At 41.4% G+C, this 19,138-nt stretch overlaps 1 protein-coding gene across 1 annotated transcript in view; it reads right to left on the reverse strand.

Annotated features, from left to right (window-relative positions):
* Positions 1–19,138, reverse strand: part of ca10a (carbonic anhydrase Xa) — a gene marked incomplete at its 5' end in the record, with an annotated part of 322,140 nt that overhangs the window by 7,811 nt on the left and 295,191 nt on the right. The window contains 2 exons of the mRNA XM_083932762.1: positions 3,563–3,635; positions 16,979–17,074. Of these exons, the coding sequence (XP_083788888.1) occupies positions 3,563–3,635; positions 16,979–17,074 (169 nt within the window). The remainder of the gene's footprint in view (positions 1–3,562; positions 3,636–16,978; positions 17,075–19,138) is intronic.

Genomic DNA, 19,138 nt, shown 5'->3' on the forward strand with positions numbered 1-19,138 from the left:
TTTGTGCTTTGTCGTCTCGCAGGTCTCTGCTGATCGTGGTGGTGCCTGCCGCCATGGTCCTGCATGACGCTTCCTGCTACTATTATAATTTATAACCTTAGCTGTGCTTGTTTCTACTATTCTAGTATATTAACTGCCATAACATATAAGTCATTTTCAAATTACTATAGATATTATTATAGTTACTGGAAGTGTGTCTGTCTCTGTCTTTGTGTCTGTCTTTGTCTCTCTCTGTCCGTCTTTTCTCTCTTTCTGTCTCCTTTCCTTCCTCCCCAACCGGACAAGACAGACGTTTGTTCTCCACAGAGCTGGGTCTGTCTGATGTTCCTGCCTGTAATAGGGAAGGTTTTCGTTGCCACCGTACTCTACGGGGGAATTGTTTGGTCTATGTTTATCATAAATAAGTCATAGAGTGTGGTCTTTACCTAGTTTATAAAGTGTCCTGAGATAACTTTTGTTATGATTTGGCACTATAAATAAAATTGAATTGAATTGAATGGAACATAAATAACATGGTCATTTTCATACATTTCCAGAATGGTGAAAATATAAAGTCAGGTTCCAAATTATTTTTTTCATTTTGTTGACATATTAGAGTCATGGGCTTTACAGATATCTCTTTTTATCACTCCAAAAATCAGAAAATACAGCCTTGAAAAAAAATCCTATTTTTGCCATGCCTTTATGAATAACGATGATGTATAGATCAGGCTCAGAATGATATGAGAAGAAATCCCTCTGTAAAAACCCTCAGAATATAGATAGGAAAACACAAACATAGAACTTGGAGCCTGACAAGATGGACGTCTGTGTGACATGTGCACCTGGCTCTTGCTTGATCTTTTTTTTGTCGCAAGATTTTGGCTGCTGTGCAAGGTAAGCTTTAATCAGCAGTAAAAAAAACCACCTCTCTCGCTCTCGTCTCCTACACAGACATGAGTTGAACCTCACAACACACACTAAACTCCACTTTCGTATAAGGTCAGCTGAACCTTGACTGAGGTAGTATGAAAAAAAAAGATGCAGCTACTATCCACAACTTTTGCTAATGGAAAACACCATAGTACATCCTGAGCTGAGTGTGCTGGCTGTGAACACACATTTTCTCACTTCTTATTCACATTTCATTTAGTGTTCTGTGAATGACAGGCTGTTGGTGTTGCAGCACAAAACCTCTTTTATTCAAACTGTCTCCACCGTCAGGGCGCTAATTAGACAGACTGCAGCTCTCTTCCTCTTCACACTCCAGTAACACACTCTCAGTAACTTGTCATCTGTTGGGGGTGTTGACAAATGGACAGCCTATTGTAACGAGGTCACTGTGGTGGACCACTGCAGCTTGCTAATTCAACTGTGCTTTGCATCACTACTAAATACTGCATCTTGTAAACAGTATGAATCAAAAGAAGAAGACAAAAAAGAGAAGTAATAAGCATGATCGGCTTGATTTGAGAAAAAAAAAATCTCTGGTCCTCTATGCATGTTAATAGGAGCTCTGTTGCTGATATTTGATCATGTGAATGAAGTAAATAATTCTCTTTGGATGGTTTGAATGTGTCTGTGTTAGCACGGTTGTACATATGTGCTTTAAAAAAAAGCTGGCGGCTACTGGCAGCAGAATATGCCTAAAGACTGATAAGAATGAGGGGGTGGTGTGTGATCGTGTGTGCATGTGAGTCAGCATGTGAGAGACAGTGTATCTGAGGGAGTTTTGATAGCTGTCAGAATCCATGCTCCTCTCCAGCTCTCCAGCTGGACCCAAAGGCACCCCCCAAGCCATCCCCAGCCTGCACCCCGCCCTGACTCCTACTGTGCCCCGGTACCTCAGAGACTCCTCCCAGCCACAAGGGGTCAGTGTGTTTATCTAGGCGCTCACTACACCCCCCATTAACCCAATTATTTGTCTCTTTTTTCAAGCTAGCCTGAGGCGATCTCTGTGCGGATGCTGCCGCTCCAGTACGGCAGACTGACAGAGGGAAACCTCTGGAGAGCAGCTGTCGACTCCTGCTTTACCAGCAGCCTCCTCAAACTATGAAGAGTTCCCTTGCCGGCATCTCAATAGTTCTGTCCTGCAGCATCCCTTCAATTAGCACTTTGAAATAAAATAAAGCTTTAGGAAGAGTTGACCTTTTGTTAATCCCCTCCCCCCAACAGCAGTTGTCCAATGAAAGCTTAGCAACCATAACTAGGCGCAGCTGGCCCGTCAAGCTTTTTCCACATGTCGAAGCACACTGTTCTCTGCTCTAACTGTACATAGTATAAAAGAGATGGACACAGCTGCTGGGCCTGAAAAGGTAAGCCAAAGGGAAAGCGACTCCACTGGCCACCACCGATCCAAACTCCATTCAGAAAACAAACATTTTTTAAAATGTTTGCTTGTCGTCTTGCAGGTGGACCTAACAAAGTAGGAATTCAGACTTTTTACATATCGTCATAATGATGTTAGTTCAGCATACATTTTTTCTTTTTATTGCAATTGAATCGCAGTGAAATCTTTACCTCCAGTTAGGGCTGTGCGATATGACAGTATGTATCATATGGCGATAGAAGAAAGTTCTAGCGTTTTATATTTTGCTCTATCATTTATATCCCGCCATCATAAATCATGCAATTTACAGGCTGAGGGGCGTGTGAACATGAAGTGAGCCGAAGACACTCCGAGCGTTATTACAGGCGGCCATTTTTCTCTCTTGGTTAATTAAACAGAAAACAACTGTAACACACACACAGACCAGTCTACACACATCAGACACACGCGTGTGTGACTCTGACACAGGCCGCAGTGTTTCAGTGAAACAGTTTTCCAAGCCATTATTACATTGGAAAGACAGGAAATGGACCTCAAGGACCTTCATCCTCTTTACATGGGGCGACTGCTCTAACCACTCAGCCTCCGGCCGCCCCACAACAAATACTTTTTTGAAAATTTTAAGATTCTCGTATCAGAAATCACATCACTCAGTAATGGTGGACTCACATGTACACGCCGCTGCCCTGTCAGGCGCTCGTCGTCCAGAAGGAGAGGGTTTATTACATTCACAGTGCAATTAAAAATAATAAATAGTCCAAGAATGTACAGGGAAAATGTATTTTAATACATTAATAAAAAAAATAAAAATATATATATATATATATTTATCGAGATATAAACCGTTATGGGGATATGAAATGAACTTTATCGTGATATGAGATTTTGGTCATATCATTCCTACCGCCAGTCATCCAGACGTAATGTTACTTTCTGAAGGCAGGGAAATTCATGGGGCTGTGTGTTGATGTTATTAATCCAGACATGACAACGTTTGCTCTTCCAAAATATCTGGGACTGGTACATGGTTCAACCATGATGGAAAGAAGGTTCGTCCATGAAACTCTGCACCGGAACACATTATGCCAATATGATCCTGTGATCTAACACGGAAATGTCATGGGAAAACATAAAGCTTAACAGGTCTTGCAACAGTGGCCTAACTGAAGAGGCTTAGGGAATGTTAGTCTGTGTTTCAAGCTTAAATAGTACACATATGTTGAGACATTAAGATTACTGCACACGAACACTTACTTTTATATGTTATTCTTGTGATGGTGTCTCTGTTCAGCATTCGATTCAGGAATGAGTTCGATGTCTCAGCAATCTGAATTAAAAAAGAGAAAGAGATGGAAAAACAGTGAGGTTACATTTTAAAACACTGATCTGGTCTTCTAAAATACAAAAAAACTAAACTGAACTCAGTTTAGTACTTTAAAGGATAATGTAAGTGTATTTATATAATCTATCACCTTAATGCCTCTGAAATGTCTAAATCCACTGATGTATTTTGCACAGTCAGACGCTCTTACACTCTCTTGCACTGCTGCTTTGCCTTCTGGAAAACAAAGGCTCCCACTGTTTGAAGATACCATAAAAAACAGCTCAAAGACACACAGTGCTGCCATGAAAAAAAAGAATACATCTTCTTAGATAGCAAACACATGGTATTCTTGTCCTAACATTACTTGATAATGGCAAGTTTTATTCAATTCTGTCATTCCATCTCTCTGTATTCTTCCCCTTTATTTTGCTCTTTCCTACCACCACACAAATTTACAACTGCATATTGAATATACATCTAAAAAAATAGGATACCATCAATGATGACTACAATGCCTTTTTTACTGAATGGTTTGCCAAAACAGCTTGAGTCATGAAACAACTCCAGTGACATCTTCCATGTCATTTAGACACCTGGCCTGCCTCCCTTTCTTTGCCCTAGTCCATGCTTATCTCGTGTTTACCAATTCAACCCATAGTTTGGAAACCAAGAATAAACCTAACGTGCTGAAAAATGAAGTCAACATATTAGTGCCAAAAACTGCATTCCTTGAATGGCCATTTGAGGGTGGATCCGAAGAAAGTTAATCTCCATAGAGCCCCATGTTAAAATGCCAAACTTTACAGCAGAATTAAACATGTTTACAGCCTGGTACAAACAAGATTTTTGTTTCTACAGACCGAACCAACAACAACCACTTTCAGTCAATCGGTTTAAGATATATATTTTTTAACCACGATGGTCTGACCTATCTGACATTTCTGCTGTGCTTATGTTGTTTTGTAGCGTTCTTAATGAAGCTAATCTAGCATTTCAATTGGCGATGTCTCACTGTCGGTCAGACTGACTGCCAGTTTTGGGTGGTGTAATTTTCATTAGTCGGTTTAGACGCTTGACCTCTTTGCCCATTTTTGGATCTAATGGGAGCAGGTGGAGTCAGACACTGCCAAGATGTCGACAGCTGGATCCACCGGGAGCAACGCACTTAGAGCTTTATTTTGGTTATGTCCATATTTTACAGTCTATGATAGTAACCAGCTACTTTATCTCTCCCCCCTACCTGATTGTCAATGTTGCCATATTGCCACCATAGTCCAGCTGTTCCCTGTTCCTGCCTGTTCTCTGGAAGCGGTTCCTGCCTGACAGTTACCTGTCTGAAAACTTGTCTGTGACATGGTTCCTGCCTCACCCCTATCTCCCTTTTTTGACTTTTTGGACTGCCTTGAGCCTATTTTTTGACCAGCGATCTGTCAAGGATATGTATTCTACTTGCATTTGGGTCCTCTTCCATGTTGTCAACAACCTGAATTGTGACAATCCCTTTTTATTTCTTTTTATTCAACTCTGGCTCCTAGAAATACCATTTACATACTATTAATTTCCAAATATACATTTAGGGAAATGGAGATGCTGCCTATTATAATATTGATGTAAATCATATGGCCAAAACCTACCCATAAGTGTTGATGTTAATTGATAAGAGCGTGTTTATGGAGAGGAGTAAATAACTAAACTAACTCCACAGTGACTCTTATTGGAACCAGCCATCTGGCTCACCGATGTACAAATGGTTTGCTGCATGCTTAGCTTGTAGCCACTTGTACACTTGTTTTACAGTTCCCCTCAACAGTGGATGCTTGAATGAACAGCAGATACACATTAAGATGAGAGTTCTCTCCAAGAGCCCTGTGGGGTATTAGGACACCAAGGCTGTTACAGAGCACGCATCTACAGTAAATGTGCAGCTAATTGGTGAAAAGGGGTTAGTGACAATGGAAGGAGCCTTACAGTACTGTAGCATACAAGCTGCTCTATGGTGTAATTGGTTGGGAGCTCTTTATTGTGTGGATTTTCCATTAGTTGCCCTAGAAACCCATGCTGCTGACGACAAACAACAAAAATATTCACATTTATTGATGATAGAAATTACTTTGTAGCCTGGGTTCACCCAGAATATTATACTAAGACTAGCTGATGCAAACCAGCTGTATTCAATCACACAAGCGCTGGACTGGTGAGATTCTGATTGGGGTAAGATTGTGGCTAGGTCAAGTAAATGACTAGGGGCATAGTCTCAGCATGCTAATCCCATCCACCACCCTCACCTCCATACCCTTACTTTCCACTTCACTGCATAAAGGCCCTGAATGTTAACATTGTGTGTTGAATCTTCCAATAGGGGTGTGATTCCTAGGATACTTGGCAAGGTCAAATTTAGCATAGCAACATTTCTTGTCAAACCTCGCCACCATGACAACTCTGTGATCTTTTTCAAAGACGGCAGACCTGAGTGAAAATCTACTGAAACTGCATCGCATTAACTATGTTCTTCTTCTTCTTTTGATAACTAAAGATACATTTTTTCCACTTCTATTCACTGAGCCGCCTCTGAAACTGTTGGAGCCCGATGGGGAGGCCCAGCTAAAAACAAGCCTGATCATGTCAGTTGCAGGCCACACTTTGACCTTTTGGGCACTTTGTTGTGAGAGCAAATGGATCAGACATCAATATCCACATTGTAGTGTGAAGCATAAACTGAATTATGACATTGATGTCCGAGGAAATATTTCGATTGTGTGAGTTATTATTCCATAGGTTGGCTTGTCTTTATCAGCATCTCAAGTCCACAGATATGGATTCAGCTGCTGGGGGAAAAAAACAAGACTAGGTTGAAACCTAGAAAATAGCTGGACCCTGTACTACTGTGTGGCCAGTGTACTTCACTGTAGCAAAATTGTTACAGTGATAGTAAGTGTAGGTGTCTGTAATGGTAATTATTGGTTAGTTGTGTAATGTGTACTGAAGAAGAATATACCGTTACATGTAAAAATGATTTAATGTATGAATACAACAATGTCATCATGTTATTTTCAACAATGTATTAATATTAGACTACTTTGTTAAACAAACCTGGGTTGCACCCCATGACAATTATGAATGCTGCGTGTAGCTAGCCAAAACATGGGGTCATCCCTATGTTCCCGGTCGCATAAGTCTCTGCCTTCGCTGATTTCATTCAGCATTTTCTTAGGGTTAGAGTTAGTAGGTAGTGTTACGGTCTCCATAGGCCTATTTCCATGGAATTCTGCACTATTTGTGGAAAAAGTAACAGACTGGGGAACAAAAAGCGGGGAACATAGGTATGCTCCCCCATAGTGTCCTGATATACACAGTAAAATAGCATAATACCTAAATATTTCCTAGCATAGCAAGCATAACTGCTACAACCATGTGGCAAAAAATTGTTACTTAGTCCATTAGCTGTCACTGTTCAAAATTGTAATGTTTACTGATTTACAATAAAACCCAAGTCTGTTAGCTCAATGCTAACAAAAAATGGGAATTGCAATACTTATAAAACATATGTGTTCATACTAAGAGGCATATGATTACTGTTACAATTAATGTCAAAATGCTTTAGCTTAACTTAAAAATAAATTATAGTAAGTCTAACACTATCAGATGTGCACGCCAATTAAGCTTGGTCTCAGTCAGTTAGAGGTTTATGGGGCTGCGCCCCCCTGGGTCCAGCCAAAACCTTGCACTGCAAAATAGGAATTAATAAAAATGCTAAGTTTTGGATTCTGTGTGGATAGGTTCACAGAGCTAGCTGGGCTCCAATTTGCGGTTTATTCACACAAATTATTTGCATTTAGTCCGAAAAGACCTGAACTCTGCTTGACCGACTTCATTGTTCAGTACTTCTCACTCCCAATGCTGAGACATGCTTGCTAATTCCTGAAGGAAGCATGTATTTGACTCCTCTCTGCTTTCCTCTCCACTCCATCTATCTCTCACTCACGCTCAGTGGACTTCACAACTCTAATTGTCGAGATGTCTTTGGGCGAAGTGATTAAAAAGTGATGTGCTCGTCCTCCCCCGCCCTGCAACTGAAATTACTTAGTCTTTGACCTGTTCCCTTTGCTCTTCAGGCAGGCATTATGTCTTCACCAGCCACTCACGCTGCTCACTTGTTTGCCTCCTTTCTGTCTCTTTTTTTCTGTTGTTTTCCCAGAAAAGTAACTGAGGGCATTCAGTCATTCTGGTCCTTTTATTCTAGGAATGTTCGCACATTAAGTGTGAGAGCAGTAAAGATTTAGCACCACAGTGTCCTTATCACAGGATAATCACAAGACACATCTTGAAGACTGACATATTTCTTGAGGTTATACCAATAGATATTCAAATAAGTGAAATGGCCTTGCATTCACTGTAAAATCCCTAATGCAGTGTCTTTCAATTGTGCGTGTGGTTTCCACAGTGGTTCCCACATATAGCTGCGATCACCCACTGCTGTCCTTAATGGTGTCTCACGACTCCATGCCCAGAATGGGGGATCATCCTGGTATTCTGAGTCACAGCAATGGCATTGGAAATATAACAACGCCTCAGAAAGTATGACTCACTGAAAAGTGAGAAAAGCTGTCTGCTTGGTGCTACTACTGAAGAGTCTGATCAGGTGGAACCCGCTCAGGATGGAAGGAGACACATAAGCAGAAAACAGTTGTGTGTGTGCGTGTGCATGTGTGTGAGTGGGTAGTAGGAGAGTGCAGGTGTGTTTGGGGAGTGATTTTTTAACCTCTTTTGACATGTGGCCATTAACAAAATTGTCTTCCCTGGACCTCATTACTTCTGAATTAGCACAGCTGCAATGTATTTTAGAGGATGTCGTGCTAGAGTATTTATACAAAGCTTAACTAAAAGGGATCAACATAGTGCAGTAAAATGGCTGGGAACCCTTTTTGGTATAATGAAAGACGCTTTCAATGGTTGAATCTTGTTGACCCCAAACACTACTTCAAATTGATGGGACCAAGTTGGAAGAAAGACTTGCCTCTTCTACTGACGATATTAAATTTAATTTGGGAAAACAGAGCAAAGGTATCATCTCAATTGGCTGAATTAATCCTTTATCTGTTTCTGGTTAAAGCCTTTTCATACCACATGCAAATCATTTGCTGTTTCTTATTTTTTAATTTCCGCAGATGTTTTGATTTCTGTGGATAAAAACAAGCCAACCAATAAAATAATGACTTTTGCTCACACCATTTTCTTCAACGCCAATGAATTCTGTTCATACCGTCACACAACAAAATAAAGATCGATAGATTTGGTCCTGCAATAAAGTGTCCGCTATATTAGAAATAAATATTTTAAAGACAACAAACGTAAATACAGCATCTGGGGAAGTACTATAGCTGCTATAGCAGGTGAACTGGCTTGTTGCGATCACACAGTATTTTTTCTACACAACGTGATGTGTCCAACAGCAACTGCGAGCAAAGTGAATCTGCCGCACCAAAACACTGTGAACGAATGCCCTGCTCAGGAGGTGAAGGGTTAGAGAGCAGAGGTCAGACAGAGCACCGGTTATAGCACATAACAATATAGCACTGCTAACGTAGCAAGCAAGTGATCATTATAGTTCAAAAGGGCAAACAGTGTTGCAGTTTTTTTGCATCTAAAATTATTAATATGACTTCTACTGAGACTTGTTTGTCACTGTGACCTCAAAAGCATGTTTCCATTAGGGTAAAATGTGGAGGGGCACGCCCTTTTCAAATGGCCGTTCACTCACCCTGTTTCCATTACAAAAAAAGGCAGCAGAGGGATTTAGGAGACTCCGGAGGTGACGTATCACTCTGAATGGGTTTAGATCACCAGTGATCAGCTGATCAGTGATACAGCGGGGCACGCTCTTTCTCAAAGTGATAAATACAAAATAGCTGTAGTTTGATTTAAGGTGGCCTGTATGATTTACAACGTCAACTTATGTCAAGTAACTTGAATGAAAACACTAAACTTTAGACTCTGTAAAAGTGTATCTTGACGGACAGGCTGACAACCCGCTTGCAGTACGGTGTGTGTGTGTGTGTGTGTGTGTGTGTGTGTGTGTGTGTGTGTGTGTTTGTGTGTGTGTGTGTATGTGTTAGTTTATGTAAATGGGAGAAAGAGAGAGGGAACAGGTCCAAAAAACGGCCACTAGAGCGACTTACATGCAAATTAGGGGTGTTTTGGCGAGATAGACCCGCCTCATTCCGGGTATTCGACCATAGTGGAAATGCTCCTCAAGTGGACTTTTAAGATGGGATAATGAGTGGATTAGCTGCTGTTTCAATCAGCGAGAGATGAATAACAGAAAACCATGAATTATTTTACCAACTTTCTTGGCGAGGAGGATGGATTATATGCATCACAGCCAGACCCAAGGGAGAAGGCTGCTAACTTTACATTAGTGAGACACAAAGTTTTGACAGCTTGTAAATGAACGTTAACTGGGGAATCTGTTCCCGGGTTAAGTCTTTTTCGGTTCAGGTATGAGTTTTGGACATTTGAAGAGCCCTCAGCATTGCACATTGCAGCGTGTAGAGTCGAGTGTGGGTTTATGATAGTAAACACAACGATGAATAAATTATTGTGTGAGACTTTAATTTCCGTTGGAATGCACGGAACATGAATATTCATGGTGGCCTTGGTGTGAAAGGTTTAAATGTGTCTAACCCTCAACAAACATTCAGTATTTTTGTTTTGTTCTTTTTGCTACGTCCTTGGTCTGAAAAGGCCTTTAGACTGATGGAAAAGATGATCTATACAGCTTCTGAAATGCAGCTTTTAAAAGTTCTCGGAAGTACGATATTATTATATGATGCAATACCTATATTTATTGCTCCTAAGATGCAATACATATATTTATTTATAAATGGCAACAGTTGTACAGCAAGAATAGTATCCTTATATTAGATTTTTTTTCTTTGGCAGCTAAGCCTAACAGCAGAGCAGAGTTGCTGTCTCAGGGCCCTGTCCTCAGGCTGACGTATACTCCAACCACTCCTGCAGCACTCCGCTTCCAAAGCAGCTCCTGTCATACGTCCTCCGACACACTCTCCTGCCGGTTGGAGTTGTGGAGGGAATGACCTAGGTCAGCGTTTTCTCTGTCTCTTCAAGACTAAATGATGGTCCCACTGACATTGGGGAGCTAATTAGCAGTTAACAGCTGAACTTTTCAGCCTATGTTTGCACAGAGCCAAGGACGTCTGCTGCCTCTCTGATCTCCGAGCCTCTCATTCACGATGGAGACCTCTCATACACAACAAAGAGACAGGAGCACTGCCACCACTGCTGACACAAAGCCAAGGAGCACATTGTTTCTCTCTGCAGGATAATTGGATTGCTAATTGTTTGCGAGTCGTGAGTTGAACATTGAAAAAGTAAAGACACAGAGGGAGCAGGAGAGTGAAGGGGTTGGAGCACCGGGACCTTCGTGCTGAAGGATAATTTAGCTCCTGACAGATCTCTTTTAAACCAATATGTGGCTGCGAGATACAAACACAGATATTCAGCCTATTCCATTCCCTAAATGTATTTGAGATCAGAAAACTAACAAAGCAGAATCAACCATGATATAGTTCAGTTGATTATGGACGTTCACAAAATGAAAACCGTACAGAATCAACTCCACATCGCATCTATATTTTACATAATTTGATTCTACCTCATTCCAAACTTACATAATGACTTTTTTTTCTCCTTTATTCATAAGCACTAGTGCAGTGCCTGTTCAAAGAGGGCCGAATGCTGGGCCCACAGAAGTGCTGCTTGCAGTGTTCTTGAGAACCCGTTCATCCGATCGACTTCACAGTCGACACCGCACTCCCTTGGGTCCCAAGCAATACACCTGCCAAGTGTGAAGTGGATTGGATGAACGGTCTCCAGATATGAGAATTACAGACAGACAGACAGACAGACAGAAATACAGACAGAGATTCCTTGCTTTATAGTTAGATATGGCACAGATATTACATATCTTGGCTACATTCAGCTATTTTCAGAAGAAGAAAGGCTTCTTAGAAACGTCATCATTTGGCATGCGAGTGGTACTTAAAGTTCTGGCATTTGTTATTTGAAGAAATAGTTTTTCCTGCCTGTTGTGAGTTTGGCCAGATTTTTATTTCTCAACTTTTAATTTGATTGGGTAAGCATTTTATATGGCTTGTGTTACTTTTTGTTCCATTTCAGCAGTTTTCCCCAACAAAATCTTTGTCTGTATTACAATGAATTAATCAAATTCTGAAATTATCTGTAAAAGCCACGTGAACTGCGAAACATAAAATTATCTAGACAAGGTAGAGCTGGCTGTTGTCCATTCAGAATATCTGCAGTTCTATCCCTTACTTCTCTGGTCCGCATGTCGAAGTGTCCTTGGGCAAGACACTGAACCCTAAATTGCTGTGCATGGGTGTGTGTATGTGATTTGAATGATTAGATTAGATGATACCATCACTGTGAATGTCTGTGTGAATGGGTGACTGTGACAAGTTGTGTAAAAGCGCCTTGAGGTTAGAAAACCAGAAAGGCGGTGTATAAGTACAAATCCATTGACCATCCAACATGCTTGACCCCGCCACCTCCTTAATATCAGAGAAGGCTCATGTGTGAAAACACTCTCTCCTGTGTAGTCACCCATGGAGCGAGGGGCGTGTTGATGTCATTTATATCATGCGTCCGCCAGCAGCGGACCAAGACAAACCTCCAAGGGTGAAGAGGAAAAAAAGAAGAATGATTTACAGAAAGACAACAACGAAAAGGTGTGACTGGAGAGACTTCTGTCAGTCAGAACCAAAATCATCAGACAAACGTAAGGAACGGCAAAGACACTTGGCTGGTTAGTGAAAATCTCCTGTTTTATGCTGCATATGTAAAGGAGACATTCTATTCTTCAGAAGCCCATTTTGTCACATTTTGACGTAAATAATGAATTGAATGTCTGAATTCCATTTAGCTGCTCGAGTTGAGCTTTTTCACAGCAGACATGTTATAACAGGAGAAGCAGGGACCTTAGGTAATGTTATAAGTTACACCAAAGAATAATGCTGTCAAAATGTCTGCTGTAAATGAGGCCCATTGTTTTTATTACTTTCCGTTCCAGTTCATTTGATCTGAGCTTTGCTTCTATATTTATTTTTTTAACCTAAATTTAATTTGCAGACATCAGCTGGATTACTTACTTCTAAGAAAATATGATTATAATGAGGAAAGATCTTTATTTCTATGATTCGTAAGCACGCCAAAAGAGTGGTGCTGATCCCTGCAGTATATATGTATGACATCTGTGCCTGTCTTGTAATAGAATTAATATGTTTGTGACCATGTGAGTGTTGCACCAGGGTCCACCATTAATTAAGCCTGATCTGTCCTGAACACAGTGTTAACTCCTGTTACATTTTACAAAACATGCTCCATTTGTGCATTGTATGTTGTAGCTATCATGTAGTGCTTAAACACTAATTGAAACAGGCCCCAGTACAGAATATTGTAGCAGCAGTATAGAGGAGTGTAGACAATGCAAGCGTGTAGGTTTGCATATAAACCGTCCCTACCAAGAATGGAGCAAACTCGTTCACATTATCTTAACGCCGGATAGGGAGGAGGTGAGAGCTGATCGGTGGGCTCAAGTTATTTTGACTTGGCAACAGTTTGGACTGCTGTGTGGCGTCATCTGAAGCTATACTTTTCTTTCTCTGTAAAAACAGGGCTGAGCAGCTCAATGCCCACATGGCTTCGGTGGTCAGTTGATAATAATAAACGCTCTCTTCTGTGGGCATGCTGCTGCAGCTGTATCCTGTGTTTCGGCCGTAGTTTCGTTTTCCACCTCAGATGAAGAGCAGCTCACATCCACTTCCCAACTTTGTCTCATTCAGAGATACTATCGGCTATTCTCCTAATCTCAGAGAACACATACGATATTTTGCAGAACGTTTGACAACCTATTCTCATCAACAGGTTTGTAGGATATCAGATGAAAAATAATACATAACAATTTGTATGAAATAGCGACCGGAAGTGGACCAGTAACGATTAATTTCGTTTAGTCAACAAAATGACTTGGTTAGGTTTAGAAAAAGGCTGGATAGTACTTCCTGGATACAGCAAGACTAGTTGAAAGAGGCACATCTTTGAGTCACCAATCAAAGATGGCGGTGTTTTAGGGGTATGACACATGCGTAAAATCTGGTCTGCCATTTCCATTCCAGTTCCTCTGCGTTTGTGTCATCCCCCCAAAGCACCTTGCCACCTTGCCTCTTTCCATAGCCTTGGATAAAAACGCCGGCCCCCCTGGGGAAAGTCCTCTGTTTTGGGACCTGTCCATCACCCTGACCTTCATGGAGATCAGCAGCCTTATACTACGGCTCCTCACTTCAATACATAGAAGATGAGTGAGTAAGTGAGTGAGTGAGACAGAGCGACTGACTCACTCTGATTCAAATTTTGGTGTTTTTTTTTTTTTTTGCTTTTTACCTACTGCAGCTTTAAAGTCCCTGGGCCACATGTGTACAACTCCAATAGATTCACCACTATAATTGTGTGCATGCGCAAAGACAGAAATATGCGAATGCATTCTTTTTGTCAAATTTATAAAGCTGCACATACATCTGTTCATTAATTATGTCATTATGGAGATTTTCTAAGGAGCACATGAGCTCCTAAGTTGAAACATATAGGATCACATAAAAACTTTGGGGGAGCATTGAAAATGTATTTAAAAATGTGTTTGTATTTAATAAAGGAATAAAGGAGGACATGCAAAGTGATTTAATTTATTTGAATGCAAACTACACTAGGTCTTTAATTATGTCTACTTTCAAATCATACTTATTTAACAATATTGTAATTATCTTTAGGCTTGCTTTAAACTGAAGTGTATAAGGTCAAAGGTTAATTTAAACTCAGAATCTTTTAACATCTTACAATCTCGCAGTTGTAAGAAATGTTACATCCACAGTTATTTTCCTAACCTAAACGGCTGTCCACTCGTGGTTTAAGCTTGCACATCTTGTGACTGTAATTTATGAACACAAAGTGGAAAATACACACATGCATGTTAACAAGAAATAAACTTGCTCTGTAGTTGAAGAAGCATGAACAGGTGAGCAGGCAGAAGTTAAATGGTCTCTGCTGAGATTAAAGGAACTGTGGCTGCTCTGAAGCCGCTGCTAGCTGGCTGCTGAACTCCCCAACTATCAAATGTAAGAATTTATAGGATACATTTCACAGTTTACACGGATCTATTTTTAGTCACAAATGCATGTGGAACAGGTGCACTGTTGAACCCTGCACCTAAATGCACCTAGAAACACCCTTTAACTCTGTTTCCGTATTGAAAGTACCTGCTCCATCACCCATTAAACCTGTCACTAAGAAATACAGCAAAGAAGCAGTTTCAAAGAACTGTGTAAGCAGCGAGGTTCGCCAACGGTGCCGTTGTCATTGTGCGCGGCTGTGGCTATTTGTAGCATCGGTACTGCTGCTTCATCATGTTTCTGCATTTCATTCGTAGAGCTCTTGTTGAAACTGACTTTACAAATGGCTTCAAATTGAACAATAAACAACCTTTAAAAGGGAGATGACTATGAAAATGGAGTTTAAATGCCTATTTGACATTTTACAGAATGAAGTATGTTTGTGGTGCGCACATCTCACTGCACATTCTTTCTTTATAAATACCGCAGTTCATGTGTGGGGAAAGAGGTACGCATGGTTTTTGTGTGTATACATCGTTTATGCATGTGGCCCCAAGGGTTTATAAATTAATTAACACAAATTCATGTATCATCGACGTAAACAGGTGCTACATGCAGATTTAAAGAGGTTACTTCCCCAAAAGACACAAAACAGGAGACACTTTAACACGCGTTTTGGCTCCTAGATGGCACATCTTAGCACACATTTTGGCTCCTAGAGGGCACTTTAGCACACATTTTGGCTCCTAGAGGGCCCTTTAGCAAGCGTTTTGGCTCCTAGAGGGCACTTTAGCACGTGTTTTGGCTCCAAAGAGGGCACTTTAGCACGTGTTTTGGCTCCTAGAGGGCAGTTTAGCAAGCGTTTCGGCTCCTAAAGGGCACTTCAGCACATGTTTTGGCTCCCAAGAAGGCACTTTAGCACGCGTTTTGGCTCCTAGATGGCACATCTTAGCACACATTTTGGCTCCTAGAGGGCACTTTAGCACACGTTTTGGGCGGACTCACACTGTCCTCCCGGACCGAGACCCGGACTTTAGGGTACTTGTCCCCCCTCCCTCTCCCCCCCGCGCCCCAGTCCCGTTTGTACTCACACTACCTGGGCCTCGGCCAATGCTTCTTGCTGTCCATATGTCATCAAGCCGTAACACGTCACACGCATTGATCGCGTGTGTGTGGCTTTGTTTACAAATCTTTCCACAGACCTCTGAGTTTTTGTGCGTCTTGTCGACTGTTTTTGAATATTTTCATCCGACCAAATCTGCAGTAAACACTCCACCTCCGCATCACACCAACATGAACCTTTCACCGCCATTGTTGTTGTTGTTAAATGTCCGCGCATGGTCCGTCCTTCTATTTACATGTCCGAACAGGCGGACATAACGCTACTGCGCACGCTCGTGCTCGTACATGTGCAAACGGCTCCGCTAAAGCCCACCTCTTTCAAGCGGGCCGTGGAGGGCCAGCTGGCCCCAGTTGAGCGCGGAGCGGGTGCGCTCACACTACTTAAAGGTACTAGACTTTAGCTGAAAAAACGGTTTTGGCCGCGGCCAAAAGCACAGTGTGATCACGCTCTTAGCAAGCGTTTTGGCTCCTAGAGGGCACTTTAGCACGTGTTTTGGCTCCCAAGAGGGCGCTTGAACACACATTCTGGCTCCCAGGGGGCACTTTAGCATGTGTTTTTCAGCAATAGGACCTTTAGGGCGACCCCCCCCCCCCCCCGTGCACGCCAGTGAAAGCAAAAAAGAATGCCTGTGAGCCTTACTGCATTCTATTCCATTAGATTTTATATTCAATTTTGTCACCTGTGTTTACCTTCACACAGACATTTTCACCATAAATTGATGCAGAAAGTGGGCTAAAAATAAGTGCATAAAAAATGTGTAATGTTCAAACAATGTGTAATGTTCAAACATTGTTCACACCAGCCGCCATTTTACCAGCCGCCATCTTTCATATGTGTTGAAATAAAACCTACGTGCCTAGCCCAATGCAATATTAGTACTCTGTTTGGTTTACAAGCTATAACCCATTACAAAATGTCATCGTAGCAGCTGCTGAGCCATGAGATGTCAAGAAAAATCTATTTTTGTGAGTGAGTACAGCCTACACACTGGCAGACAGGCAGTTAGTAAACATATGTAGACTTACCTTCATGAATATGGACACTATAACCAATCCATTGGGGCTTTTAGCAGCTTCTGTGTAATTTGTGTACAGCTCATGGTTGTAGTGGATCAGTTGAACCTGGAACATAGAGAAAGACAAATCATAATCATATTGAGGCACAAGGTTGTCGATAATATTTTGATAAATATTTTCGACTATTCCACTATTTTCAAGTAAAAAATAGTGGAAGCCTTCAAGAGAATCTGTGTCTCATTTATTGAAATCCCTCCTCTATGCTACATCATGTCAGATGATTTAAAAGGGAAAATCGATACAGGATCAGAGTTCTCCCATGGATTCACACTCAATGTAATAGAAAGAGATGGTGTTCTGAACATTTTTATACTTGGCGCTGATGTGGAGAGAAATAATAAGAGGGACATAAAGAGGCGAGGATTCTGTCATCATTTGATCCAAGACCAGCCAGCTCTCACAGGCTGAGGTGAGAACAGCTAAACCATCTCCCAGCATGAGGTTAATGTCTCACTGAAGCAGATGCTTCATCCACTCCAGCTGTTCAATATTCCTTCCTTTTAATGATGTTTGGGCATGGGCAGGCGGTACCGCTCAACTTCCAAGTCGTAAAAAATGGAAACAGCTGAAAGAGGAGCCCATGGTTTTAAAATCTTTTTTGACAAAGAGCCCATGAATAGGAAAGTCAAAGCCAGCAGAGCTCTATCCATCTGTATGATTTTTTTTAAATGGTAAATGGACTTGTACTTATATAGCGCCTTTCCAGTCTTCTGACTACTCAAGGCGCTTCACAGTGTTTGTCACATTCACCCATTCACACAGACATTCACACTGATGGCAGTGGACATCTACATGCCATCTAATCTGATCTAACCATTCACACCACATTTACACACCCATGCGCAGCACGGGGAGCAATTCGGGGTTCAGTGTCTTGCCCAAGGACACTTCGACATGTGGACCGGGGGAAGAAGGGGATCGAACCACCAATCTCTCGAACAGCGTACGACCCCCTCTGCCACCAAGCTACAGCCGCCCCTACATTTTTAAATGTATTTTTTTACAACTCTATAAGAAAATAGACAGTAGAAAGTTGACAGTAAGTGACAGGCGGTGGAGCTGGGGAACAACTTGAACTGGGACGCTGTGTTCATGGTGAGTGCCTTTACCCCTAGGCCACCAGGGTGTTCCTTGAACATAGCCTTCATACTGTATGTTTTAAAGCGTTTTTAGCAAGAGCACTGGGCAGATAATGCTGGTTGGTCAGTTCCTCTGTCTTTGGTGAGACTGGCAGACATGTGACTCAAGTCATTTGGTCCAAGTAGGCCGTAGAAAGGCATTTTTTCTTGGGCAAGTCAAGTAAAGTCGAGTCACTAAGCCTACCTGCAGTATCCAGTCTTTAAGAGACAAGACAAGGTACTAGTTTCTGTCTAACAAAGACATTATTGGCCAATATATCTAACCTGTTCAAAATGTATGACAGTGAATTGAGTTTGTATTATACTGTAATTATAGAAAGGCCTATTCAGTGAAATGAATGTAATCAAACAAAAACAAATAACTTTATAAAAGCTTATTTATTTAGTAAGGGTTAGGGTTAGGGTTAGGGTTATTTAGTAATTTCCCCTTTATTTAGGTTGAAAAAGTGTGTTAAGTACCCTCAAAAGCCAAAATGAGAGGAAGTGCCTTACTGGCTGCACTTTACACCTGTAAAAAATGATTGGGCGCCCTGTAGAGTGCCCCTTCATACAATAAATGATGTGCCCTCTAGAGCAAGAATATTGCAAACTGACAAAGCATGTTGTGGTTAGGTAATGAGGTGCAGAAGTTCCTCTTTGGTAGCCGATGAACGATGTTTTCATGTGGCATCACTACGATGAACAGCTACATTAAGTCGTACTAAAATCTGCAATATATAACAAGGCCAAAAGTGGATTAAGAGTATGCCCGTACCCGTAGTGGAAAAGGGATATAGAGTATAGATACTATACTAATCTTAATCAAGGATGAGGACTATTTCATCATACATGATGCATCATAGCTTTTTGCATGCTGGTGGGGCCGGTAAGTGGTAGGCTCGTTTGCGATCTTCATAGTGAGAACGGCACTACTGCTGCGGCCAGAAAAATCTGGGGCGCTGCGGCATATTATTAATTGTTTTTCTGCGTG

The sequence above is a fragment of the Echiichthys vipera genome (genome assembly GCF_963691815.1).
Source record: "Echiichthys vipera genome assembly, chromosome: 18".
Taxonomy (NCBI): Eukaryota; Metazoa; Chordata; class Actinopteri; order Perciformes; family Trachinidae; genus Echiichthys; species Echiichthys vipera.